The sequence below is a fragment of the Neovison vison genome, chromosome 2, assembly GCF_020171115.1.
Source record: "Neovison vison isolate M4711 chromosome 2, ASM_NN_V1, whole genome shotgun sequence".
Taxonomy (NCBI): Eukaryota; Metazoa; Chordata; class Mammalia; order Carnivora; family Mustelidae; genus Neogale; species Neogale vison.
This window is the reverse complement of record NC_058092.1, coordinates 178065684-178093217: the sequence shown is the minus strand read 5'-3', so window position 1 is coordinate 178093217 and position 27534 is coordinate 178065684. Positions and strand designations below refer to the sequence as shown.

Sequence of the window (27534 nt, the reverse complement as noted above, 5' to 3'; positions counted from 1 at the left end):
CCCCCAACTCCTGACCCCTACCCCTGTCCCCTCTCTCTCTAATAAAATCTGAAAGATTTTATCTGAAAATCTGAACGCACCTGGGTGGCTTAGTCATTAAGTGTCTGTCTTTGGCTTGGGTCATGATCCCAGGGTCCTGGAATCAAGCCCCACATAGGGATCCCTTCTCGGCTGGAAGCTGGCTTCTCCATCTCCCGACTCCCCCTGCTTGTGTTCCCTCTCTCACTCTCTCTCTCTCTGTCAAATAAATAAATAAAATTTTTTTAAAAAGAGAAAGGAATGAATGAAGGAAGGAAAGAAAGAGAAAGAAAGAAAAATAAAAGAAAAATAAAATCTGTCAACTTTTATTTATTTATTTTTTAAAAGATTTTATTTATTTATTTGACAGGCAGAGTTTACAAGTAGGCTGAGAGGCAGGCAGAGAGAGAGAAGGAGGAAGCAGGCTCCCCGCTGAGCAGAGAGCCTGATGCGGGGCTGGATCCCAGGACCCTGGGATCATGACCGGAGCCGAAGGCAGAGGCTTTAACCCACTGAGCCACCCAGGTGCCCCAAATCTGTCAACTTTTAAAAGAGGCCCCTGGCTCACTCACTTGGTAGAGTGTGTGATTCTTAATCTTGGGGACATGAGTTCAAGCCCCAAACAGGGTGTGAGCTTACTTTTAAAAAAAGATAGGGGCACCTGGGTGGCTCATTCGATTAAGCATCTGCCTTCTGCTCAGGTCATGTTTCCAGGATCCTGGGATTGAGCCCCACAGTGGACTCCATGCTTAGTGGGGAGCCTGCTTCTCCTTCTTCCTCTGCCCTCCCCACCCCCACTGCCCCTAACTCTTCTCTCTCTCAGGCTCTCTGTCTCTCTTTCTCTCTTAAATAAATAAATAAAATATTTTTTAAAAATTAAAAAGATACATACAGGGGCGCCTGGGTGGCTCAGTGGGTTAAAGCCTCTGCCTTAGGCTCAGGTCATGATCCCGGGGTCCTGGGATCGAGCCCCACATCGGGCTGTCTGCTCCGCAGAGAGCCTGCTTCCTCCTCTCTCTCTCTCTGCCTGCCTCTCTGCCTACTTGTGTTCTCTGTCAAATAAATAAATAAAATCTTTAAAAAAAAAAAAAAGATACATACAAAATTTTGAAAAGAAAGAAGGATATAAGGTTGATGAACACATTCAGGATACAATACAGTTGAGATGAAAGGATCATAATTCTGAGATTTACCAAGTTCTTTTGTCCTGTCTATGCCACAATAACCTTCCCTGCTGATAACATAACTATAAGGACCAGAGTTAGATATGAGCCTGGGAACTCAGCCAAGGGAAGGGGCCTAGAATCAATACATGCTTATTTTTGTAGGAGTAAGTAAGCCCGGCCACAAGTAATACTCGCTAAAGACTTGCTGAGCAGCCATGCCTTTCATCTTTTACATTTTTGGCAGAGGATACATGAGGCCATAATGGGAATCACCAATGAATGACCATTAGGGATTACATCTGAGCTTAATGATTAGATTTACATTGTGTTTCTATGTCTTCTCTTCCTGTCTGTTCCCTTTTTGTGTCTACTTTGCCACACTGGGTGCTTGCTGTCTATACGAACCACATCTTATGAGTTTCATGTTTCCCATTTGTTGTTGTTAGCTAGAACAGAATTGGATATTATCCAAAAATACAACATATATTTACAGCTATTTACCATGTCATATACCTCCAGCCCATAAATGAAATGCTTACATAATAATGATTTTAGCCTGTAATACACTTTTGACAAATGTTGAAAGCTCTTATGTTCTTAAATATGATTTAGAATTTCAAAACAAATATTTTTTTCAAATTAAAGCCCTGACATATTTGAAAGTCTACCTACATTACATTATCTTATACCACAGTATCGTATATAAATAAACACTCTCTGTATAAATGCCTTCTGAGATATTGCTCTTTTATAAAGTAGCTAATTCCATTATTAGGCAGCTGAATTTATTACAAAGCTTTTCCTAACATTGGACCAAAATCTGGTTATGTGTAACTTCCATTAGTGGATCTAGTTTAATTTTAGGCACGAGTTAGATCTGTTGGATCAGGGGACGCCTTTGAAAATCTGATCGAAACTATCAATAACCCTTTCTCCAGGAAGAAAAAAAAGTGCTCGTAGTCACAAATTTTTATAAATAATTTTAAGGACTTTCTGGACTCCTCGAAGGCTTTCATTTTTTTTTCTTCCTTTCTCCTTTCCTTCCTTCTTTCTTTCCTTCCTTCCCTCCTTCCCTCCCTCCCTCCTTCCTTCCTCAGGTTAAGATCACTGCTCTAGAACACAGTATGTTAAGTTTGCCCTATATATAAAAGTGTAGTAAAGACCTTAGGCTAAACATTCTCAATTCCTTTAACCAGTATTAATATGACTTGATTATAGACAGAACTTCCACTATCCAGATCACCTGTTTTTGTTTATATTCTAATATGCATGTCTTTCTAAATGGGATGCCTTTAATTTTCATGTGAAGTGATGTCAGTATGTTGAGACTGTTACTTAACATATTTGGAACACTCTATAATAGCATTTTTAGCATTCTCAACACAGTACATTCTTGCCTCATAATGAGTTTCTGTTTAGCCTCATCTTTGCATCATCCAGAATCTCTGGGACAATGCTTAACACATTGTAGATGTTCCAGTGAATATTTGTAGACTGAATAAAACTTCCTAATCCTTTTTTGCATCAAAAGCTGCCAAGCAAGTTTTACCACATATTATACTAATGTCTGTTTGTGAAGGATGGGGTGAGAGTGTGTGTTGCACCATACTTAAGTAGTAGCTTTTTGGAACCTAAAACTAGAGATTTAACATTTACTCTTGTTAAATTTCATTGTGTAAGAGCAGTTTCTTTGTTATATAGATGAGTACCAGGGAAAATATTTCTTTCCTATTTTTAATACCATGCACAGTGGGTAGGTAGCACATTACAGGTGCTTCATGAATCTTCGCTAGCTAATGAACTTTTAGTGATCAAAGTGTGTGCCTGGAAAGCTTGATTCATGAGTAGTAAATGTTTTATGCTTTATATATCAAAATGAGTAACATTTCGAATGTATTTTTTGAAAGATGAGCACATTAATTATAACTTCATGTGTACTTTCTAGATGTCAGGATAGGACACTTAACCTTAGTCTTCACCCCTACCCCACACCCTAAAATAGCTACAATTGATCATATGTGATAGAAACATTTATGGTGTAATTTTGGGCCTTCAGCTCCTTGGGCCACTGTCTTGAGCCAAGTCATTCTGAGTTCATAGTTCATGTGACCTGGGAAATTTTTTTTTGCTTCACAGGCGATTTTAATCAGCTTTGAAATCTTTTGTTGAATGATTAACTACACTTCTGGCTCTTTGTTTCTTCTCTTGAGGCACTTCCTCTTTGTTCCTCCTACTGTGAGTAGAAAGTAGGGAACATCAGTGATTGGAAAACCTCATCTTTTTAAAGCATCAAGTGGAAATTACCTTTGTGGTTATATTGTTTACTATTTGGGCTGTGTTTTCTCTTTCTTTGTAATCTAGGGAAGCAGGATTGCCACTTTCTAAGCCTGCTGCTTTAACTGCTTGATATTTTTAGGAAGGGAAGGCATCTTTAAATAGTTATCTCTGCATAATTTGAAAGAGGTTAGCCTCTGCTAGCCCTAGGTTACTTGAATTTGAAAACCTGGTGAGTGAAATTGATCTTTATGGCTCAAATATCCCCACCTTGAGAAGGAATAGCTTTCCAATGTAAGCTATTTAAAGATCCTGTGCTTCCTGAGAAAGTAGAAGGTTAAGTTAGCAAAGTGACAAGGAGACTGATCTGATCTATCAAGAGAATGTCTGAAACCTGGACTGGGGCATTCTGTCCTGAGATATAGTCACTGTAGGCCAGGTGTTCTCAACCATGATTTGTGGTTCCCAAAGCTGATCGAGTCTCACATTTAACTCAGATAGTATTTTAGAACTAAGGATTTCTGGGCTTGTCCTGTGTTCTTTTATGGGATGTTCAGTCAGATGCAGCCATGAGAGGAGACCATAGGAGAGGCACAGGAAAACAAAGTTTATTATATTCATAGGACCTAGAGAGATAAAGTCACTTTGTGCCAGGAGGAATTAGGTTCAACCAAGCAGGTGTGGAACCAAGGGGAGAATACAAGGACCTGTGGGTTAGTGCCTTTTGTTGATGTGTCAGATTGGAGTACACAAGAAAAGGAGAAAGGGGATTTCACTGGTGTGTTTGAATGTTGTTACTAGGTCATAGGGGAGGGCAGGAAGGAGGGCCAGGGGCCAGGGGCCAACCTTATCAATCTGGAGCACCTGGTCATCTGGGTAGGATAATTAGAGCTGGTTTGTGGGGGATGTTGAGGCAGCAGGGGAAAGATTTAAAAATGAAGCTTAAAAAATATTTTCAAGTATAGTACCCCATCCTTAAAGTTTTTGATTCAGTAGCTAATCAGGGTTAAAACTTAGGAATGTATATTCTTAGATTCTCCTGATGATCTTGGAAACCCCTGAAACTGTGGTGCATAATTTTGTATTTTCACGTTTCTGGGGAAGGTATAGCTTTCATCAGAGAGTTCCTCGACTCCAAAAAGGTTAAGAACACTTGGTTTGGGGCCCTTGGGTGGCTCAGTCAGTTAAGTGTTCGACTCTTGATTTCAGTTCAGGTCATGATTCTCAAGGTCATGAGATTGAGCCCTGCCTCCTTGTCGAGCATGGATCCTGCTTAAGATTCTCTCCTTTTCCCTCTGCTTCTCTTTCTCTCTCTCTAATTTAAAAAACAAAAAACACTTGGTTACATCACTGGGACTCAGATTTTACAGTGCTTCAGAATTACTCAAAGACTTGTTACAACACAGATTTCTAGACCCCACCCCTGGAATTTCTAATTCGGGTAGTGTGGGGTGGAGCCCGATGTGCATTTTTAACTAGTTGCTTGTTATTGCTGATGCTGTTGGACAAGGCGCTACCAATTGAGAACCACTATTCTAGAACTTGGCTAACACCTCTCTGTGCCTTCAGCATCAAGCTCTGGAAGCAAAGAGCACCTTTCAGAATTTCTAACCCATTAATATAGTAATAAACATAATGCACCATCTAGTTTACCATTCTAAGAGAATGGTAAAGAAGACTCTTGGCAAAGATAAAGAAGACTCTTGGCAATGGAAAATACACAGTCATTCTTAGTAGATCCATTCATTGATGAACCGGTTTCATAAATAATTGCTTTTCTATGTAGCATTTTTTCCTATGATAGTAGAAAACTTCATAGTTCCATGACAACTTAAACTGGGTTTGTGTGTGTGTGTGTGTGTTTCTTTAAATAATGTAACTTTTAAAGTATGCTGGAGGTACCTGGTGGCTCATTAGGTTAAGCGTCTGAGTTTGGCTCAGGTCTTGATCCCAGTGTCTTGGGATCAAGCCCTGAATGGGGCTCCCGACTTAGCAGGGAGTCTGCTTATCCCTCAGCCCCTTCCCCCACACATGTGCATGCACATGTTCTCTCTCTCAATTAAATAAATAAAATCTTTTAAAAAAATAAAAATAAAGTATGCTCGTGTTCTCCAAGGTCAAGTAGGATAAAGTTCAAAGTTAAAACATTAAAATATAAATTGACCCAATATGATGGGAAGCAAGAAATATAATCCTAAAGAATGCTAAAATTAGGAAAACTTGTTCTACTATAAAAATCTCCATAGGAAGTGGTCAGGTTATCAATGCAGGGAAGCTTTCAAATCACAACGAAAAAGCAACTGTTTGAAAAGCTATAAAGCACTACTAAATCCACAGGAGTCCCAAAGAAGTTTGTTTACTCAGACTGCTTCCAGTCTGTCTGAAACTTTGAAGGAAGCTAAGATCCTGGAAGGAATCTTGATTATCCATGAAGAGTCTAATTTTGAAACTTTTCATCTCTCTACAGACATAGACTTAAGCAAGGCTTCTGGGCATCATTACTGGACCTCAACATTTTCTTCCCAGTTAGTCTTGGGATTTTTTTGTTGCCTCATCCTTTAGAGGAGAGTCCTCAGTGAAATAGGAGCTGACCTGAATTAAGGAAACTTAGAGCTTTAGAGAGGACGGACTTTGTTTAAAGGAGGTGTATTGAATTAATATTAGTAGTTATTGACATGAGATTACATCTTCTCTGTACTTGTTTGCGATACAACTTTTGTTCCAATTTTAGAGCTGCCAAAGTCAGCACATAATACAACTTCAGTTATACATGTCATAAAAGAAGAAAAGTTCATTTTAAGGAATCATTAATTTGTTGATAATTGAAAGAAAACACTTCAGTATGAAAGTCTTTATGTAAAGTTTTCTCTTTCATTTTAGTTTTTTTGATTTGCATTGCAGTATTTTGATATACCATGACTGTCAAAATGTTGGCATAAATTAATAATAATTAAAGAAGTATGGCTGAAACTTGGATAATTTTGATATTAACCATATTTTGAATCTAAGAATCTAAATGGTACTTAGCATACATGATCATCACTGCCTAAAAAGCGTTAATTTTTTAAATGAGTAAAATAATATTATACTTAATGGAAATTGTGAATCCCCCATTAATTGAAAAATTCAGCTTCCAGATTGTTGCTGACATCCTCAGAGTTTTTGACAAACAAGGAGTTAATGGGAAAATAATTGTAGAGCCTTGTTAACTTCTGCTGCACAAGAAACAGATGTTTGCCAGACGGAAATGAACAAAACCAGTAAAGAAATAGATATTTTCTTCAAGTTTCCAAAAGTACAGTGAAATGATTAAGAAAAATTGGAAAATACACATTTTAAAATTAGCTTTAGAACAAAAATTCAACAAAATCAGTTATATGCAAACATATTAGCGTGTATACCTTAAAAGCTTTCTGAGGATGGTATGCTTGTCAGGCTCAAGACTATAAGGCATATTTTCTTTTAGCTTAACTTTGAATTTCTTCTGTGATTTCATTATCCTTTTAAGACATGCTTTGGATTTATGGTTGGGTTGATATAATTTGTAATATTTCTCATTCCCACAAAATTACATTGCTTTTTTACCATAAAAGATAAAGGATCCATGGACTACAGAAATACCATATCACAGAATTCTCCCATGTAGTTTTAGTTCTACCCAATGGTACAAACCTTGGTTAACTTAATTTATTCTGATATGGGAGAAGTTACTCTTTACTTTTAATTCTGCCACCTTATCTGAATAATACGTGAACATTCAGCAGGATTCATTTTATGCTTTCACATATGCAAAAGTAGAAGCAGTGTTTTTGAAAAGTTTGATTTGATCTTCCTTATCTTAACTTTGGTCATGAACATGAAGTAAATGGCTTAAAGAAGACAGTATTAGAGTCTTAGAATTTGAAAGGATCTTTAATATATTTTTTTAAGATTTTATTTATTTATTTATTTGACAGACAGAGATCACAAGTAGGCAGAGAGGCAGGCAGAGAGAGAGAGGGGGAAGCAGGCTCCCTGCCCAGGAGAGAGCCGAAGTGGGGCTCAATCCCAGGACCCTGGGATCATGACCTGAGCCGAAGGCAGAGGTTTTAACCCACTGAGCCACCCAGGCACCCCAAGAATCTTTAATATTTTATAAATTACTCCTTTCCAAAGCCAGAAATGGGATCCTTCAATGACAGACTTGTCAAATGTTCGTCCAGATTTTTCTGAATTGCTTCTATTTATTGGAAGCTCACACTACATGAGTAAATCAGCCTTGGCATGCTAATGTTTAACTATTATAAATTTTTTAATTCAGGCGCCTGGGTGGCTCAGTCGTTAAGCGGCTGCCTTCAGCTCAGGTCATGATCCCAGGGTCCTGGGATCAAGGCCCACATCGGGCTCCTTGCTCAGGGGGAAGCCTGCTTTTCCCTCTCCCACTCCCCCTGCTTGTGCTCCCTCTCTCTCTGTCTCTGTCAAATAAATAAATAAAATCTTAAAAAAAATTTTTCTTAAAATTTTATTTATTTATTTATTTATTTGATAGAGAGAGATCACAAGTAGGCAGAGAGGCAGGCAGAGAGAGAGGAGGAAGCAGGCTCCCCGCCAAGCAGAGAGCCCGACACGGGGCCCGATCCCAGGACCCTGAGATCAGGACCCGAGCCGAAGGCAGAGGCCCAAACCACTGAGCCACAAAAATTCTTTGTGCTGAGCTAGAATTGGCCTTTGAAATTTTACTTACAAGGTCCTTCCTTTCCAAATTATCCAACACCTTAAATAATTGTAAATAATTATTTATCTTTCTCTTCTTCTCCAGATAAGACATTCTCCATTCCTTTAAATGGTCCTAAGAATGCATGATTTTTTTTTTTTTTAAAGATTTTATTTATTTATTTGACAGAGAGAGACCACAAGCAGGCAGAGAGGCAGGCAGAGAGAGAGAGAGGAGGAAGCAGGCTCCCTGCTGAGCAGAGAGCCCGATGCGGGACTCGATCCCAGGACTCTGAGATCATGACCTGAGCCGAAGGCAGCGGCTTAACCCACTGAGCCACCCAGGCGCCCCAGAATGCATGATTTTTAAATGTCTTTGACACATCTCAGTTTGTAATTATTTCTCATATTATGGTTCCCCAAATTGAACAAGATACTCAGAGATAGTATGACCAGTGCAAGATATCGAGGGACTATTGCCTCTTTCTCTCTCTCTCTCTCTCTTTTTTTTTTTTTTAAAAAGATTTATTTATTTATTAGACAGATCTCAAGTAGGTGGAGAGGCAGGCAGAGAGAGAGAGAGGAGGAACCAGGCTCCCTGCTGAGCAGAGAGCCCGATTCGGGGCTTGATCACAGGATCCTGGGATCATGACCTGAGTGGAAGGCAGAGGCTTTAACCCACTGAGCCACCCAGGCGCCCCTATTGCCTCTCTTTTTGAATTATTCTGTCATTTGTTAATTTTTAAATAAAGATGGCTTTTGTGTGGTAGTGTATAAGACAAAAGATGAAACTTAGAAACAGTACAGGTACAGGTTAAATGTGTAGGTTTATTTGTAGGTTATTCAGCATTTCTTTAACCAGCTTCACATGTATCAAAAACTGTCATCCTGGAGCGCCTGGGTGGCTCAGTGGGTTAAGCCGCTGCCTTCGGCTCGGGTCATGATCTCGGGGTCCTGGGATCGAGTCCCGCATCGGGCTCTCTGCTCTGCAGGGAGCCTGCTTCCTCCTCTCCCTCTCTCTGCCTGCCTCTCTGTCTGCTTGTGATCTCTGTCTGTCAAATAAATAAATAAAATCTTTAAAAAAAAAAAAAAACTGTCATCCAGTGCATATTTCATTGACTTTCCTATTGCAGGTTGTCTTGATAAAGTAACCTTTGACTTTATTAAAAGACAAATTACTCTCTTGGGGCACCTGGGTGGCTCAGTGGGTTAAACCTCTGCCTTCCACTCAAGTCATGATCCCAGGGTCCTGGGATTGAGCCCCGCATAGGGCTCTCTGCTCAGCAGGGAGCCTGCTTCCCCCTCCCTCTGCCTGCCTCTCTGCCCACTTGTGATCTCTCTCTCCCTGTCAAATAAATAAATAAAATCTTAAAAAAAAATAAATGAATAAATAAATACAATCTTAAAAAAAAAGACAAATTACTCTAAATAAGTATATCTGGCTCTTAGTAATCACTGTGTATTAGTTTTTTCATGATTCTAATTATCCATCTTGGAGTTTTGCTGGAGTTCAAGTTTACTAGCATGAAATTTGTTTCTGAATTGCCCCTTTCGTCCTTTATAAATATCAATAGATGCCTATCTGTAACATTTTGATAATTCCTTGATTGGTTTTTTCAGAGACTATCTGTAATGGCTCTGAGTTTATATCTATCAAGTTAATATGCTAACATGTAATTTATTTGAACCCATCTAAACTTGTGTTTTTAGTTAATAAAAGCATGACGATGTTCCTGTTTTTTGTAATAATGGAACAGTGAAAAGTCTAAATATCCAACTCTAAGAAAATGCATAATAAAATTCATTGCACATTTACTTGATTAAGTTTTTATTAGGTAGTTATTTAAAATAATGGCAATATAATAAAATGAGTTTCAAGATACAATTTATAAGCTGCTCAATTTACATTGTGTCTTGAAACTTGGTAACAAATATGCTTGTGAAAAAAGGGGCGCTAAAAGACTAATTGCCTTTTTTTTTTTTTTTAAGATTTTATTTATTTATTTTAGACAGCACAAGCAAGAGGGGGAAGGAGGGCAGAGAAAGAGGGAGAAGCCGACTCTCTGCCAAGCAGGAAGTCTGATGGGAGGCTGGATCCCAGAATGTTGAGGTCATGACCTGAGCCAAAGGGTGAAGGCAGACACTTAACTGACTGAGCCACTCAGTTAGTTCTGAACTGGCTAAGTAAACTGTTAAAACTAGGGGATTCTATGTACCCCTTTCTTTCATTTTCCAAATTATCCCTAATTATGTTATTTATAAGGAAAACTAATTTGATTTCTTAAAAAAGATACTCTACTATCCTTTATGGTTTAGTTTATTTTTAATCTCTAGTTTGCACTTGCCATATTAAAAATAATTTCCTTGACAGAAATAACAATAACGGGCGCCTGGGTGGCTCAGTGGGTTAAAGCCTCTGCCTTTGGCTTGGGTCAGGATCCCGGGGTCCTGGGATGGAGCCCACATTGGGCTCTCTGCTCAGCAGGAAGCCTGCTTCCCCCTGTTTCTCTCTTCCTGCCTCTCTGCCTACTTGTGATCTCTGTCAAATTAAATAATATCTTTAAAAAAAAAGAAATAACAACAAAATAGGAGTTAATTTTTAATTTACTGTTTAGCCATTAATGGTTCATCATCTTCCCAAGTGTTCTTTTTACGAACACAATTTTTTTTTTTTTTTTTATGAAAGAAATCTTTTTTTTTTTTTTTTAAGATTTTATTTATTTATTTGACAGAGAGAGATCACAAGCAGGCAGAGAGGCAGGCAGAGAGAGAGGAGGAAGCAGGCTCCCTGCTGAGCAGAGAGCCCGATGCGGGCCTCGATCCCAGGACCCTGAGATCATGACCTGAGCTGAAGGCAGCGGCTTAACCCACTGAGCCACCCAGGCGCCCTACGAACACAATCTTAAAAACCCTTTCATGTTGAGTTGCTTTTTTTCCTAATCCTGCTTATTTCTTCTTTCTGAAAGGTGACATAAGTGTTATTAAAGCATATTTAAAATACATAAATTATTATGTTTTACCCTTTTTTCATCAGGTATATGATTTTGTAATTTGTTCTAGACTGGTTTCACTTTCCTCCATTTTTATGCTCAAAGTTTAAAGTTTTATTCAGCAGATGGCAAAACACTTTGCTCTTTGCCACTTCATGCCAACAAGCATGAAAGCAATACAGTTCTTTCACACCATCCTAGAATGTAAAAATCATTCAGCTATGAATTTGGAAATCCAGGTTCTAGTCCCAGGGCTTCTATAAACAAGATTTTGGGCAAGAAAATTCAGTCACTTATTCTCTTTGTTGATTTCTTCATCTGCAAAAATTAAATTATTACTCTCTAAAGTTCCATTTCCCTTTTTTTACTCAGTTTTTTCTCATTCTCTTCCCCCCCCCATGATATGAAAATCCACCTTTATCTTACACTAAATGCTCATACTTATGTGATGTTATTTAGGGACTTTCTAAACTATCCACTGATGACTACTGATTCATACTCCAGTTTCACACTGTTGTATTAATTGGAGCATTGAAATGTAGTATCTGTTGGGCTAGTTCCCTATCATTTTTTCCCCTTTTTTCTCTTTTTCTTTTTTTTTTCAGAACTTTCCTTTTTATATTTGCTTATCCATAAAATTATTATTTTTTTAATTAATTCATTTGAGCAAGAGATCACACAGAAGGAGAGAGAAAGGGAGAGGGAGATGCAGGTTCCTGCTGAGCAAGGAGCCTGATGGTGGAGTTTGATCCCAGGATCCTGGGAATGTGTCCTGCACCGAGGGCAGACATTTAACTGACCCAGCCACCCAAGCGCCCCCATAAAATTGGTTTTTCCAGTTCCAAAATCTTAGTGGTATTTTTATTGAGGTCAGATTAAAGTTATGGAATAATTTATAGAATAATCACATTTTCATTATCATTAGTTTTAAAGGAAAATATCAGGTATTCAGAATATTATATGAGCATGGGAAACAAAGTAAATTAATAAACATGATCACTTTATTAATGAATTTTGAGGTATCTATCTAAGTAGTGATAGTACTTACAGTGGTTTTGAAAGAAGTATAAATAACTTAGGAAAAGTTAAGTATTTAATTGTAGTCCTATTTGGCTTTATGTGGTGACGGGATATATGATAATGTCCTAATAATTGTATAAAATACAAGTCTAAAAATATAGTTTGGAATTATTTATTTATAGCAAGTAAAGTTGGTTATCTTAATGGTACGCATCTGCAAAGTTTTCATGACTGAAGAGTAAATGGTACCTCATAATACTGGGAGGAAAGAAGTCTGTTAATCAGGGAGATTCTGAAAAAGAAGACATAGAGATGACAAATTCAGAACTACTCTAGAGTAGAGTACGTGCCTTATTAGTATTCAGAAAGCCTAGAAGGAAAAAATAAAACAAAGGAAACTGAATTCAGCCATATGCTTATTGAAAAATGTAGAGTCTATTTGCATAATGTTTTTATGTTGTTTTAGTATCCTCAGTAGTGATTTTTCTTAGCTCAACTATATATCATTAAAATCTGCAAGTTTTAAAGAGTAGACACAAGCCACACACACTCCCTCTGATGACTGGGTGTGATATCAAAGATACAGTGAAGAAAGGAGGAAAAGGAACACTAATTCTCCAATTACTGAGTTCTTAGCAAGGCGTAGTTTTTCATTTCTCTGGTAATTGTATTATCTGTTTCCTACTGAAAGTGTGGGATGTATGCTAGGGTGGGAATTTGGTTCTCTTTTCCCCATCATTGTATCCCCAAGCAAACCATAGTGTTGGTTGAATGAATGTGGTACAAGCTTGAAGGAGAGAAGAGAATTTTAAAAATCCACAAGAGTAGGCCCATATCATCTGGAAATCCTTGTAGAACTCTTAGTCTTTTGAAAGTAGGAGACAGAGCTACACAATCTTTGCAGTCCCTGGAGGTTCTCTATAGATTCATTTTTGTAAAGAAGTTAAGCCTTTGGACATTACCACAGTACAGTAGTTATGTGTTTGTATATTTTCATAGATTACAGGACAATAGGGCATACTGAAAAAATATTTTCCTGAATCTAGTTAGCCTTCACATACGGCCATATCACATTGAAGTCCTCCGACTACTGTTACTCATCTTCTTTTCTTAACTGTATGTCTATGAAAAATATTTACAGTGCTAGGCCATTGAACTTAGAGTCCTTTGGTTTTGTGTGAAATCTATATACTTGGAGAAATCCACTTGTTTCTTTAGGCTTCTATATCTTTAAAGATAAGGAATTTATTTCTTTCATGGCCCAAGATAAATGAAACCAAAATTCTCATTTATTTTAACCCTTAATTGCAATGCAATGTTCTTACATTATTGGAAGAAACAGATTTCTTTAGCTAGTCATACTGTGTTGCTTTCCTTTTAGCCTCTGTTTACTTTCTCACCTCTGTTGATTTATTCAGCTTGTAACCTAGAAACCAGCTAAAAAGGAAGGAAGTCAGAGATGTGTATTTCTGGGCAGTAACTGGAGTAGTTTCCTCTTCCTCTAGCCTGGTTTAGCTGCCAGAAAAGACTTTTTACTCCCTACCTTCACCCAACCCCCATAAAATTATAGAAAGAAAAAGGGAAAGAAAAGAAAAATTAATAATAACTATTCTACTTACTCCTTAATCCATTTAAGTTATAAGCCATTAAGAACAACCAATCTAGAGTAATAAAATTCTGCTCTCAAAATGGTGCAGAATTTCACCAGGCAGCAAAAATGCTGTCTGAAAGGTGGTATCTACCATCCTTAAGGAGTTGTAAGAAGAGAAAATTAAGGAGACTTGATGTAAAAACTGGGCAACTTATTATGCTTACTACCAAGTTGGTTCTCTATATTGGTTTTTCACTGTTTTTATTTGTATTAGAAATTTACCAGAGTACCAGATAAGACACACTTATATATGTTTAAAGATATTTAAAAATATTTTTAAAGTATTTGTGAAGCGCAATTTATGAAAATAAGATATTTATGGCTTTCAACTGGTTCCATCGTTGTGCTCCCTTCATTTGCATTAAGAATTGACTACATAGTATTTATTTTATTTTATTTTATTTTGAGAGAGAGAGAGAGCGAGAAAGCACAAGGTTGGGGTGGGGGAGAGGGAGAGGGAGTAGCAGAGGGAGAAGGAGGATCCGGCTCCCCACTGTGCAGGAAGTCAGCCATAGGACTTGATCTCAGGACCCTGGGTCATGACCTGAGTTAAAAGGCAGACACTTAACTGACTGAGCCACCTAGGTGCCTCTGTATAGTATTTCTTTATAATGAGAAGAATTTTAATTCAATCATGATGCAGTATGAAATAAAAATGTTTTTCCTTTATTGATATTACTTACTTTGATTTTTTAAAAAATTACTGCATTCTGTGTCACTAGGAATATATAAATACTGTGGCATTCAGATTGTTAACTAAGTGTAGTTCTGTTTGCTGTTAGATTCTATAGGGGACTGATACTACTTGAGGAACAAAGACAGCTGTTTTTAAATGTATATCATATAGTCAAACTCGAACTTATGTGAGCTTGTACGATGAATCCTGTGAAATATTAAACTCATTCTCTAATGGACAATAAATTGTAGAAATGTAGTGTGGAATGTACTAAAAATGTGCTGTTTCATACTTGAATAGCCTGCATCAAGCATTTGATGTTTCTTTGCTATTTGTGGGTAAACTAAAGCTGCCATATTGATCTAGTTGGTTTTTTTTTCTTTTTTGTATATTATATGGCATTGTGAATTCTTTTATTTTCATGTTTTACATTCATGTCTGAAGTAACTATAAATGAATTATTAAAATGGTGTGTATGATGTAATAGTCATTTGAGTTATTATTTTTAAAAATATTTTATTCTAGGGACGCCTGGGTGGCTCAGTTGGTTGGGCCGCTGCCTTCAGCTTGGGTCATGATCCCGGGGTCCTGGGATCGAGTTCTGAATCGGCCTTCTTGCTCAGCAGGGAGCCTTCTTCTCTCACCACCTCTTCCTGCCACTCTGCCTGCTTGTGTGTACTCTCTCTCTCTCTCTGACAAGTAAATAAGAAAAATAAATAAAATAAAATCTTTAAAAAAATTTAAAAATTTTGTTCTAAAGTTATATTTTAGTACCATCAGTGTTCTAAAGCTATACTTACTAACATTCTTAAGAATAATCATTATCCATCTCTTTCATCCTTGAACAAAAAGTTTGAGATTTTTGTAGATATAGTGCATCATATACTAAGTTGAAAATATATTTTCACTGGTTAGCCTGATGTTTTCTGTGAAATGAAACTGATACATCTGGAATAGGAATAGAGAGGGCATGGGCTGGTCTGGATGTTTTTCTCTTAATATGATTTGATGAATTGGTTGTGTGTGTGGTATTTAAAAAACATGAATTTTTAGGTTCATTAAAATTGAGATTTCTACATTGGGTCATGTTTATAATAAAAGACCATGCACAACATTTAAAAATAGGTGAATGTTTTCTTATACTTACAGATATCGAACATTGTTTTTTTCATATTCAGTGCGTATATTATATATACAACATGCATTTAAATGTAGACTAATCTCATTTCAGGTGCCCAGTACCCATGTGTAGCTAACTAGTGGCCACCATATTGCACAGCATAACTCTTGAGGTTAGAAAGAAGTTAAAAGCCTACGTTAGGTAACACATCAAAAAATATATATTTCAAATAATAGATATTCTTATAACTGTGAATTGTCTAGATTAATTTTTTTTAAAGAATAAAATTGTTTCAGGAGTATTTTTTTAAATCTGCCAAAATAAATACCACCAGTTTTTCTTTTGAGTAAAGTGTTGTGGTTATGTCATTTGATTTTATTTGGACTGTTACTCCAAAAATGCTTTTAAGTGTTTATTTACAGAGTTTTTTTTATATTAGTATATTTTTAAGGACAAATGATTAAACTTAAAATAAGGAATTTAAACCACAGAAAATATTTTCAGTAGTTGAAAGTTCTAACTTCATTTTTGCCAACTTGAGAGATATTTACGTATTATTTGTTTTCTGCACTTTCTTACCTTGGGAAATCTGAAAAGCAAAAACTTTGTATTTGCATTTGCTTTATTGAAAGAGACAGTAAACTTGAGGTCTCAGTCTCACCACTAGTCTGTCTTTGTCTGTTGTTAAAATTATGAGCCAGTCTCTATGGCCGCAGCCAAATGAGTAATCACCAGTAATGTGACTCGTGCTGGAAGTGACTCCATCAGCACCTGTGACGGGGGATTAGTTACAGTTTACAGAGCACCGCCTCTTCCCTTCTCTCAGTATGCCCTAAGCCAAGTAGTCTTTCTCATTTGGGTGTCTGCACTGTTGGAAGCTACTGCAGTGTGTTTCCACGCAGACAGAGTACAGTGGGAAAGGCTTTCTCTAGCTGATGGATGGCTGTTCTCTCTATTTGGAGTATCTCACTGGTTATGTAAGCGACCTCGGGAGAAATTATCCTGACCCAGATCGGAGGATGCAGTAGTGCTTCAGCTGCAGGATTTCTTAGTCGTTAACACCACAGTGCTGATGACAAAGAGCGAGTTGTAATCCTCATCACTGCCAGGCTGAGCCAGAGCAGACAGAAAATCGTCATTTGCTCGTCGGAGACTTGTTAGGTTACAGCTCTGCTTCGTTTTGTGGTCTTGGCTTTTCTTCCTATACAATGACGACGCTGCAAGTGAGCTCAGAAATGCTTGGTTTGAGAGCCATTTGCCTGTGATTTTTGAAGACTAAAGAAGTATTTAAGCTAGATAAAAAATACTGCTCAAGAGTGAAATGGAAATGTCAGCTACTTCTTGACCTTTAAAGCTGTGTCGTGGATTTCTGAGATTTAAAGATACTTTAAAATCTAAAGAACAAAGTACGGTTTGTATTTTTCTGCTTCCTTTTTCTTTTGTCTTAATTTACATTTGGTTTTACTTCTCAGCCTTAGGAATTAAGGTCGCTGCCTTTTATTGATCTAGCCTTAGTGTTAATAGTTTTAAGAAATTTTAACTATTTTCATTTGTTCAGAAAGGATAATTGTGTGTGTAGTAATTTCATAACACTGTAAAAAGATTAAAAACTAGAGTTTAATTGTTTAAGGTATTACAGCAGAAATATTTCAGATTAGGGTTTTTAGAACATAGTGTTTTAAGGGAAGTGGGGTATTTGATTTGTGAGGGATTTTTTGTGTGGTGTATTCCAGTGCCCACCCCCAACTTGTTTTCTAACAGTATCGTGTTTTTCAATAGACCTGCTTGGGTGGGAATTTGGACTTTGTTCTTTCAAGTCACTCCAGTCTTTTTTTTTTCCCCATAGACTAAACCTTGACTTCTAAAATGTTGCTTAGTTTTCTGCTTCAGTATTTTCCTTTAGTGAATTTTATATCAGCTTTTTTTAGTTAATGAGCGTTTTTTTTTTTTAACTTGGAAAAGGAATCGTTAAATGTTAAGTGGAGATTGTTAGAAACTCAGACTGCAGACATAAACTCCATGAATTTTCAGTTAAATGTTAAATGTGAGCTTTAACATGGTTTGTTTGAGCAGCTGAGTTATGTTTGAGAGCTGTAGCTGATTTATTTTAAAAATGTTTTTTTGAGGAGGGCTCATCTGTTCTCCTCTTCCTCATGTGAATGGAATGTGGTGCAGCATGGAGCCCCAAACAGGATACAGTTGTTCTAAGCATTCTTCCTATAGCGTGGTGTAGGCCCTACTAGAAATGCAGGCTCTCAACTATTTATTTTGGCTTTATACTATTTTTAAAGTATGGGCAGACAAAGGACCTTAAAGGAACTCTTAATAACATTAATAAAATTGAAAAAGTTTTTTTTTAATTATGAATATTCGATTTTAAATTAATAATTTTATTTGAATTTTCAAAGGCTTTTTTTTCAGCATTGGAATAATAGTCTTTTTGTGATAAGGGCCATATTCTACGTTGACTTTCATCAGATGGTAGCTCATTGCTTCCCCTTAGGCTGTGGAAGTTCCTCATAGAATGATATATCTTTAGAGACTTGAATTACTTAGTTATGCATGAGTTCTAGTTTCTTTACATTCCAGTACACCTAGACCCATAAAATATTTACTACAGATTCATCATAAAAGCTGTAGGATCTGTTCACATTTATTTAAATATTTATGTTTTTATTTTTAAAATGTGTTCGAGTTGGATTCAGATACTAATAATTGTTATACCGTTGATTTGCCACTTTAAAAAATCATTAATGTGTTTTAACTACTTAGCTTCATATGTTGTTTGTCTTTAATTTTCCCATAAAATAGTAACAGTCACATTTTCAGGATTGTTTGTTTAATGCATATTGAAACATTTCTCTAACAAGTACTGTTAAAGTATTTATCAGCACTTTCTGGGAACATATTTGTAGCTTAAATGTAATTGCACATTTAAAAATTTGCACGTTGTGGCCCTATTAACTATTTTAAGAAGGCTGATATACTCGACCTCCATTTGTACATGATTAAAAGTATTATTGTATCCGAAGTAGCCATTTTTTAAACTAATTATTTAACATTTCTGATAGGTAAATTCTCCCGATGGCTTTCAGTTAGTTATCTTAAAATGAGAAAATTTTTTTTATTTTAGCTGAGAAACTAAATTAACTCAGTAATTTAAATTATGATTAGTTGACCTGTTAAAATTTACCCTTAGAATTCTGACCTACCTTAAAAAGCAGAGTTTCTCAGAGGGTTTCTTCACAAGAATGGTTTTCATATTATAAAATGACTGGGTCTCATAGGAAATGCAAACCACCTGTATTATTTGCGTAAGAAAGAGGCACTCAGACAGGAGTTTACTTCTTTTTCAAATCCTACTTAATTTAATTGTACCTTTAGCCACTTAGATAATAGCTTTTGTGGACTTTTTTGTTAACCTTCACGAGTTGACCTGACATGGTACTGTTTGAAAATAAATAGAGCATTTGAATAAATTTCAAGGAATAAATCAAATCTTCTTGAAAACGTACCAGTGTTTTCTAGTTTACTAAAAACTAAACAGATATATAATATGAAAAATATTACTTATATCATGTTGATCACATACCGTTAGACCTTTTAAAGTCTAAAAGATCAATGGATCAATGATCTTGAAAACTTTAGTCACTTGTTAGGTAAAATAATAGGATTTTATGAAATAATTTTGGCATTTAGTCTTGGCAAATGGAAAATTCTAGTTGGCAGTAGTTGCAGGAGATACCTAAGTAATGGGGGAATGTCTGTTTTGAAAATGTAATTTCTCACCCAAATAAGAATACTCCTGATAATTATGTAGTATTTGAAAGGTTAGCCTTAGGACTAGAGAGAGAGGAACTTAACAATGGTTAGATTTTCTAATCATAGATACCGAAAATAGTTGGGGATGTAAGAAGAGTTTTTTTCAGTCATATTAATTTAGGAAATAAGATATGATTTCTAAGTTCATGGTATGGTATAGAAATAAGGCATGTTTAAAATACTTATCTATTCTCATGTGTTTAAGCTTTTTCAAAAACAGTTGTAGACTCCTGGATGAATCGGAAGCTTTAAAAGGAATTTCTTAAATACAGAAATTAACTCCTTAAGAGCCACTCTGAACTAAAGATCTTGAGAAGTTTTTCCCCAGAGTGCATATTAGTTGTGATTAGCAAGATGTTAAGATTTCTTTAAGACATAATATAAGAGAGGGGAAACACATTGCTTTTAATCTTCTCTGAGGATTTTTACTATCTGTGCCAAAAGCTTTAGTTTGTATCCGAATAATCACACAAGTTGGCTTGTAGCAAGAAAAGATTTCTCCGTGTTATACAGGGAATTTATAAACTAAGTTGGTTGTTAATTCCATTTTCCAAACTTAGATACTTTTATTATCCTAAAGCCATTATGTTAAGTTTTTACAAAGTACCAGAAGTGACACTTGATTTTATTCAAGTTGCTTCTGCTTCAAAAGTGTGACAGTAATTAAAAACTGCATACATTGTACCTTTGTTTCCTTCCTTCCTCTTCCCTTCTGCCTCCCTCACTCCCACCCCACCCCAAGATCTGGGTATACTCCTTTTGTAAGAGATGAGTCTTCTTTAAAATAATCAAATGGCCATGGATCCCCACCTCCCAGCCCCCATTTTTGGTTTGTCTCTTCATTTGATTTTTAAAGTAGCAGAGATCTGGACTTGAGAGGTGGTTTTTGTGTAATACTTCTTACCTCCCTCTTTTCCTGTTCCCTTCCCCCATGCTGCTCTTACTGAAGCAGCTGGATTTTTATTTGTGCTTGGGGCAGGGGCAGGGGCGGGGGCGGGGGCGGGTAGTACATGGGGTGGAGTTAAAAGACCAGATGCATCCTGATCATTTAAAATCCTTGATGTGAATGAGCTAGCAGAAAAAAAAATAACTGAACAATACCTGCTGTTTTTATAAAGATTAAGACTTAGTAATTTTTAAAAAATGAGTTGGTAAATATGCTCTCCTACCCAGTTGACTTTTTCAGAAGCAGTTTCTCATTATCTTAGAAATTTTTATACACATGTATATGTGATTTTTTGTTTTTTAAAATAAACAACTTCTAGATTACTTCTTTTTAATATAAAATATTTTATTTTATGAATAAAAGCATTTAGATTATAATATGAAAGTATTGGTACTCTAAAGTCCTTATGATAATGACATTTGTACATTGTATTCAGATATACTCTTCATGTATAAATAACCATTATGAATTTTTTTTTCTCTTACCAGACTTTCAAACCCCTGGTTGAGAAAAGTATACCTAGTTCAATCACTGCGGTAGAATTCCTTGTAGATAAACAACTGGATTTTTTAACTGAAGATAGTGCCTTTCAACCCTACCAGGTAAGAAATTTTAGGTTGCTTTTAAAAGTTAGCTAATCTTTAAACTTCACTGACGTTCAGATATTCTTTTAAATATTCAGTACAAGCTAATATGTAGGTGTTCAAGGAAGCCAGTTCATTGAATAAATTTTGATGATAGGATAAATGGTTAATTTATCCAAGAATAGATTTATGTACTTAGAACTTTCTATGAACTTGGCAGCATTTTGTCACTGGGAATACACAAGTGATCAAAATTAAGTAACTGCCATTATAAATAATGTTCATCATTAGGAAATAACTGGTTAGATATTAGTATAAATTTATCTTTGTCTCTAGCTCTAAAGGTTAAGAATTGGGTCAATTAATATAATTAAATGAGATTAGTGTTTACTGTATGCATACAATAATGGTAATTCTTCTATTCAAGTGGGGAGTTTCCTTTAGATTGTCATTAATTGTTCATTTTCTAAATTTTAGTTCCCAGATGCAATTAAAGTACAAATACATTTACTTGGAAAAACATTTTTAGTAGGCTTTTAGATTTAAATCATGTGAAGAAACTCATCAAAAATAGTAGGCTAAATGAGATTTTAAATTTCTAGTGAAGTGTTCTATCAGTTAATTCTTTAAGGTAGAAGTAAAAATGCACAGAAGTTTGTTTTCTTTGTATATTTGGATTTCAGATTGAATTAAATGTCTTCCATACATTTTTTATTTTAAGTGTTTAAAATAATAGGTAACGACATTGAAAGAAAGGATGAGAAAATAGTTTGACTTATTTTCTGTTGTAATGGAGCTGAAAGTCAGTACTCCTATTTCATTTCAGAATAGTTACTGTTTTCTGAAAATAAATGTAGAGGCATCATTTCCTAAAATGTAGAGGCATCGTTTCCATGGAAAGAACAAGAGCTTGACTTAATGAGCAATGATTTATTTTGTGTGGACTTATAATACTTAGGGAATTCGAGCAGTTATATGCCTCTTCTGTTAGATCTCCTAAAATGAGATGATAGTTCCCTGAGTTAAATGTAATTTTGAAGTCTACATAGATGTGCTTTTGTCCTTTCACATTATTTTTCTTATTTCATTAAATGCCCTAGTTTTTGTACTGTTAGCTTTTGTTCTTTCTTTACAATATTTATAGCTAAAACTCATAGCAAGTCCCAGTTTAATATTGGAGGTGTTAGAGCTTTTCCCTTGGGTTTTGTTTTGTTTTGTTTTTAATTGTGAATGCCATTTAGCTTACTATAGGCCTTCCTTATTATAATTTGTTTAATTTCTAACAGTCTTTTAGTGGGATTAGACTGGGTGAGTCTAGGTGAAATCAAAGGAACCTTCCAACCCTTAATGTTTTAATTTTGTGGTTGGTGATTAGCAGCACTCTGTAAGTTTCAGCTTGGATTTGATTTAGAGAAGTGAAATCATTATGTAGAAATTACTTTTAAAAATAAACTCTTTTGCCAGGTGGCCTAAAACTCCACAACATGTCTATTAAAATTATAATGATTGAAAGAATGTGCTGACATTTTATAGGGTTTTATGTTTTGTTTTGGTTTACATTTTAAGCTTTTGGATTCTGGTAGTTCTCTCATTTTATTTAAAAAATAAAGGCACAAGAATGAAAGTGTTAAACTTGATTTGGTGAATTGTATAATTGTCTTTGTTAGTAAGCCATTTGTGTTGCTCAGTTAGTATGGGCAGGTTGATCTCTGGCTTGAAAAATATTCTGTCTTCTAAAGGTGAAGTGAGTCTCTTGGCATTTTAACCATTGTCTTTAACAAATGTGAGTGCTCAGTTCTAGAAAATCAGAAGGAATTACACTAACAGCACTTGATTTAGGGATCCAGCATACCTTAATTTTAGTGTTTCTTAGGAGTTTTAAATATAATTACCTGGTTTTACAACAGAGCTTTTTAATATGTATTTTAATATATTTAGTTTCTTATTAAGTTAAAAATATATAAGGATATTTTCTCTAATATGTTTAAAGTGATAGACACCTATTTTAACATTTTGAATGAAAATGTACTCCAGAGACCTAAGATGGCTCAGTCTAGTTCTTCAAATTTACTTATTTAAATGAGTTTGTGAAATACAGCTACATTCTTGATAAAGGAAACAGTTTTAGAGTTTATGTAATTAGAGTGGCTTTATCCCAGAATGCTTTTCTCTAACCACTTGTCCAAACAGTACATTAAATTCCTTGGCATCTTAAACATGGCAGCTGTTACTGGCATAGATTTTGTAAATAGTGTCTTGACATATCTCAACTTTAGGGTAACCCTATGTAAGTCAAAGGGAGCTGGGGGAAAATTGAACACATTTTTTAAATGCTCCTGTTTTTCTCACTTTAAATTTCATGAGGCAATTTCTTCTGAATCTAGATGTTAATTATCCTTTGTAGACTTAAGTGTGATGGGGGAAAACCTTCTTTAGAAATAGCCTTTGTGTATAGAGTGATGGGTACACATAACTTTTGTTTTAAAATTTCACACAAATTGCTTTGCTATGATTTTAAGAAAATGTTCTTGTAGTGAGAATTCCCACCTACTATCTTTCTCCCTGGTTCTCAGCTGTTCTGTAGTAGTATACTCCCTTAAATTTCCTTAATAAAGTTGTGCAGCCCTATTTTTTAATATATCCAAATAGTATCATATTGTTAAGGTAATAGGAAACCATTGACTCAGGATTAATACAGATCATTTCACTTTTAGGTCACTAGTTTGAATCCTATACTTCCCTCTGATTTCAATGCATTGCATATCAAATACCATGTATTAAACTTGATCTGGTCACTTTTTTAGTTGGAAAATTGAGGTGCAATCTTCATTTTTACAGTTTTCAGTATTTTGGAAAGAAAGTTGAATGAGGAGAAAAACCAAACTGACATCTTACAGATAATATAATCGATGCATATTAATTAGGTCACTGAAGCAGCATGGTATTGTTAATTCTGTTTTTTCCTTCCTCATGCACACAAATGAGTTTCTGCTTCCTCCTTTTAGATTTCCTGATCATGCCTGGCTGCAGTTAACTTTCTTTGAAGTAGAGGGGGAAGGGAAAAAGAGAGGAAGTAGGAGGGAACTCTGCAAATTATACTGTGTCTTTCAACTGGGAAGAAAGAGGGAAAAAAACCAAGTTACTGATTCTGAAAGATGGCTTTTATAGTTTGGAGTTTTCTTAATATCTATTATTTTTATGGTATTTCTTTTCTTTGGAGGATGATTACAGAAATTTCTAAAAATTGTTTCATTAAAACTTGAAATTTTGATCAAGTTAATATAAAAACAGTTTGAGAATAGAAATATGAACATTGAACTTTTAGCATGATTTTGAAATCATCTTGTTCTGAGTTTTGGCTTCTGGCCATGCACACACCTGCAGTTTTCAGGTCTGTTGCTTCATAGAGGATATAGAAGAGATTATTTCTTACCTGAAAATTGTACATGACTCATATCAACAAATCTGGGTTGGTCTGGCTTGTTAGTCCAGTATTTTCTAGGGATCACAATTCTCTTTGTTTTTAAATGTATTAAGGGATAATATGAAGGGCACTAGTTTAAAAAACCATTAGAGATTTGAAGCAGAATGTGTTTGTTCAAACTTACGCCTTATGCTTATCTTATTATATATTAAAATTCATTGTAGTATTAAGGTATATTCAATACTATAAGGTAGAATCATCCTACATCCTTCATCCTGAAGGAATGATTCTTTTACATTCTGGGTCACAATAAAGTGATTGAAGTTTTAGAGATAAGACTGTTATTTCTACAGTTTCTGTCATCATAGAATATAGACATTGAACTGCTTTAATAAATATTAGATATAGTACTCCTATGCTGTGAATTGCTGGCTGAAGGAAAAGGGAACAGGTGGAGCAAACCTTAGTATTTTCTTAGTACCTGAACTAAAAGTTGCTTAAAGACTTGCACAGAGAAGAGTCTTAAAATATTCAGTGAATGATGTATCTGGACTTAATCAGAATTATATATCTATCATTTCTGTATTTCTCAGTGAGAAGGTTGTTTTCCCTGTTTCAGTCCTTTTTGACCCACAGATTTTACATCATTGATGATAAAAATTTATTGGCTGTGATTTCAGAATATCCCTAAGGTAGTTGTTGCTTAACACATCTGGTTTACTAAAAGTAGCTCAAATGGTTGCCTACTATAAATTACCAGTAGTTTGGGAGTGGAATGTAGCAGAGACCTGTATTTTTTCCTTCTTAATTTTTGTTATTGTCCTATGGACTTTGGAATTGCTTCACAACCTGGACGAGATAATGCGAATGAGGTAAAATTCAGTCCTCTGTCAGCCAAAGTGAACAATTAACTACTAGCTTGGTTGTTACTAGCCAGATGTTTTATTTTGTTGAATTAAATATTTGACATAAATGAGCCACTGACAAATTTTAAAAATCTTGTTGGTAGTCATTCATTTTACGAACAAATTTATTCTAAGCCAGGGTACTATGGTGGCACTACTAGTAGTTTATAGATGGAAGTAAAAAGAACTTCATAATAGTATTGCTTCAGTGGGTAGAGAAAAAAAACTTTATTTTTTAAACTTTTCTTTATTTTCACTTCAGTTGTGTGTAGATCTATCATTTTAAGACTTACATATCTGTAGAGGAAATGTGATTTTGACTTGGTACAGGATTTATTAGTACAACTGTGTAAATGTTTCTGTCCCAGAATTCTTCTCAGATTTGTTCTCTTTCTGGTATCAAATTACTGTTTCCCATCAATTTAATAAACTAACAGAAAAAAAAAAATAAATTGACTTCCAGATAGAACCCAACAAACTGTTGTTGTTTTAAAGAAAGAAATTAGAGTTTTTAAAAAATATTAACTGGACGTTCTATTAAGAGATATCTTTTATAGAAATTTATAAGAAACACTGGAAGCATGCCTTTGAGGATATGGGCGTGGAACACGCCAACATGGCCAACCCCCAAGAATGAGAGTTTTGCCATGTGGTTGAGAGAGGGAGAAACAGGCCCAGAGTAGAAAGAGAGGTTAGAGCTCTTAATTTGTGTTTGACTAACTGTTTACTCACTTGATTCTTCCCCAGAAGGGAGTCTTTAAATGGAAATTTTATGCTTAGACTCTACTTCCCTTTGACTTACGCTTAAAATTTTTAATGTCTGACCTTGGAAACATCCCAACTGACTTCATTCATTTAACGTTATTTAAATGCTGTGGTTTCCCTATGCACAGCATCCTGCTAGGTGCTTAATGGTTTAAAAAATTAATATACTAAGTCTCAGTACTTATTTTTTCCCAAGTACTTTATAATTCAGAACAAGAACTTCTGTTTGAAAATAGACTTGATTTAAGGAGCCAAAAATACATAGTAAAGACTAGGAATACAAAGAAAGGAGAAATTAGTAGAGATTGAAATGGTTTCTCTGTTGAAGAAGGTAGAACTTGAATGGGATTCATTTAAATGGAGATGAAAGTGAAAGAGTAAAGTCAGACATTTGGCAGGAGGGGGACAGCATTATCAGTGAGGAACGGTGGAGGTATATTAGGAAACCGTAGAATATCAGCTAGAGAAGAGGGTTTGACTTTTAATAGGAGACATCATACTCATAAGTAAGTGTTATGGGGTCAGATGAAAGAGGAAGAGGATTGCTAAGCACAATTATTAAGTGAATTTTTTAATTTGTAGGCCAAATGAATCATTGGAGCTTTGAAGCAAGAAAATAAAATTTTCTACTCAACAGTGGCATCTGATTATTATAATACAGGAGAAGCAGCTAATTGATTGGGTCTTCACTAGAGTCTTTTGTTCTAGAGAATCAGTATAGCATAATGGTTAAGAACTTGTGTTTTGAAGTCAATTCATGCAGACATGGTTTCAAATCCATGCTATTTGCCAGCTATGTGACATTGGGAAAGTCTCAAGCATTCGAAATAAATGGTTCTTTTATGTACAAGTAAAGCTGTTGTCTACCTCAGAGTTATTAGGAAGCTTAAATGAAATATATTGAGCTATTAACTACATACAAACTGCTCAGTAGAAGGTACTTATCTAGACAGATTCTGAATTTCTCTTTTTGTAAATGGTATCTTAAACCTTTTTGGTAGATCTTTGAAACTCCTTTCTCTTCCTGTCATACATAACCATTGAATATTTGTCTTCCACCATCTGCACTTAACTTTTAACAATCTTTCTTATTTGTTGTCTCTGGAACTCTTACCATTTCTTTCTACAGCTAATTATAGATCAATTTTTTAGCTGTCTGTACAAGCCTTGGTCAGTGCTCCCTCCTCCCCCCAACCCCTTCAGGGAAGTTTATTTAGATAAAATTCAGTTGGTGACTTGTTAAATTATTTTAAGAAAATGGTATTAGAAAAGATGCAGAACCCTCTCATGTGATATTAACCTCCAAAAGACTCTCTTACCTTTTTTTCCACAGGGAAAGTCAAAGGTTCCATTTACTGCTGATAGTTACTTATATCTTTAAAAGTGTAAGTGTTATTAAGCAAGTTACAGAATTATTTTTCTTTATTTGGCTCTGGTGAAAAGCTGTGCGGATCTAGTACTATGTTTTGGAAGTTCTCTAA

General features: G+C 35.4%; 1 protein-coding gene across 5 annotated transcripts in view; it reads left to right on the top strand.

The window, feature by feature from the left end:
* The window catches only part of JMJD1C (jumonji domain containing 1C), a 315974-nt gene that overhangs the window by 204998 nt on the left and 83442 nt on the right, over window positions 1-27534 (top strand). For 2 of the 5 annotated variants that reach the window (XM_044239615.1, XM_044239611.1), the window contains exon 3: window positions 20864-20977. Coding sequence is in view for 1 of the 5 variants with exons in the window: in XM_044239611.1 (XP_044095546.1) it covers window positions 20864-20977 (114 nt within the window). In the remaining 4 variants the exon portion in view is untranslated. Of the gene's footprint in view, window positions 1-16459; window positions 17019-20863; window positions 20978-27534 lie in introns of those variants that run through there. The other 3 variants (XM_044239613.1, XM_044239616.1, XM_044239612.1) reach the window with 3 other exon arrangements.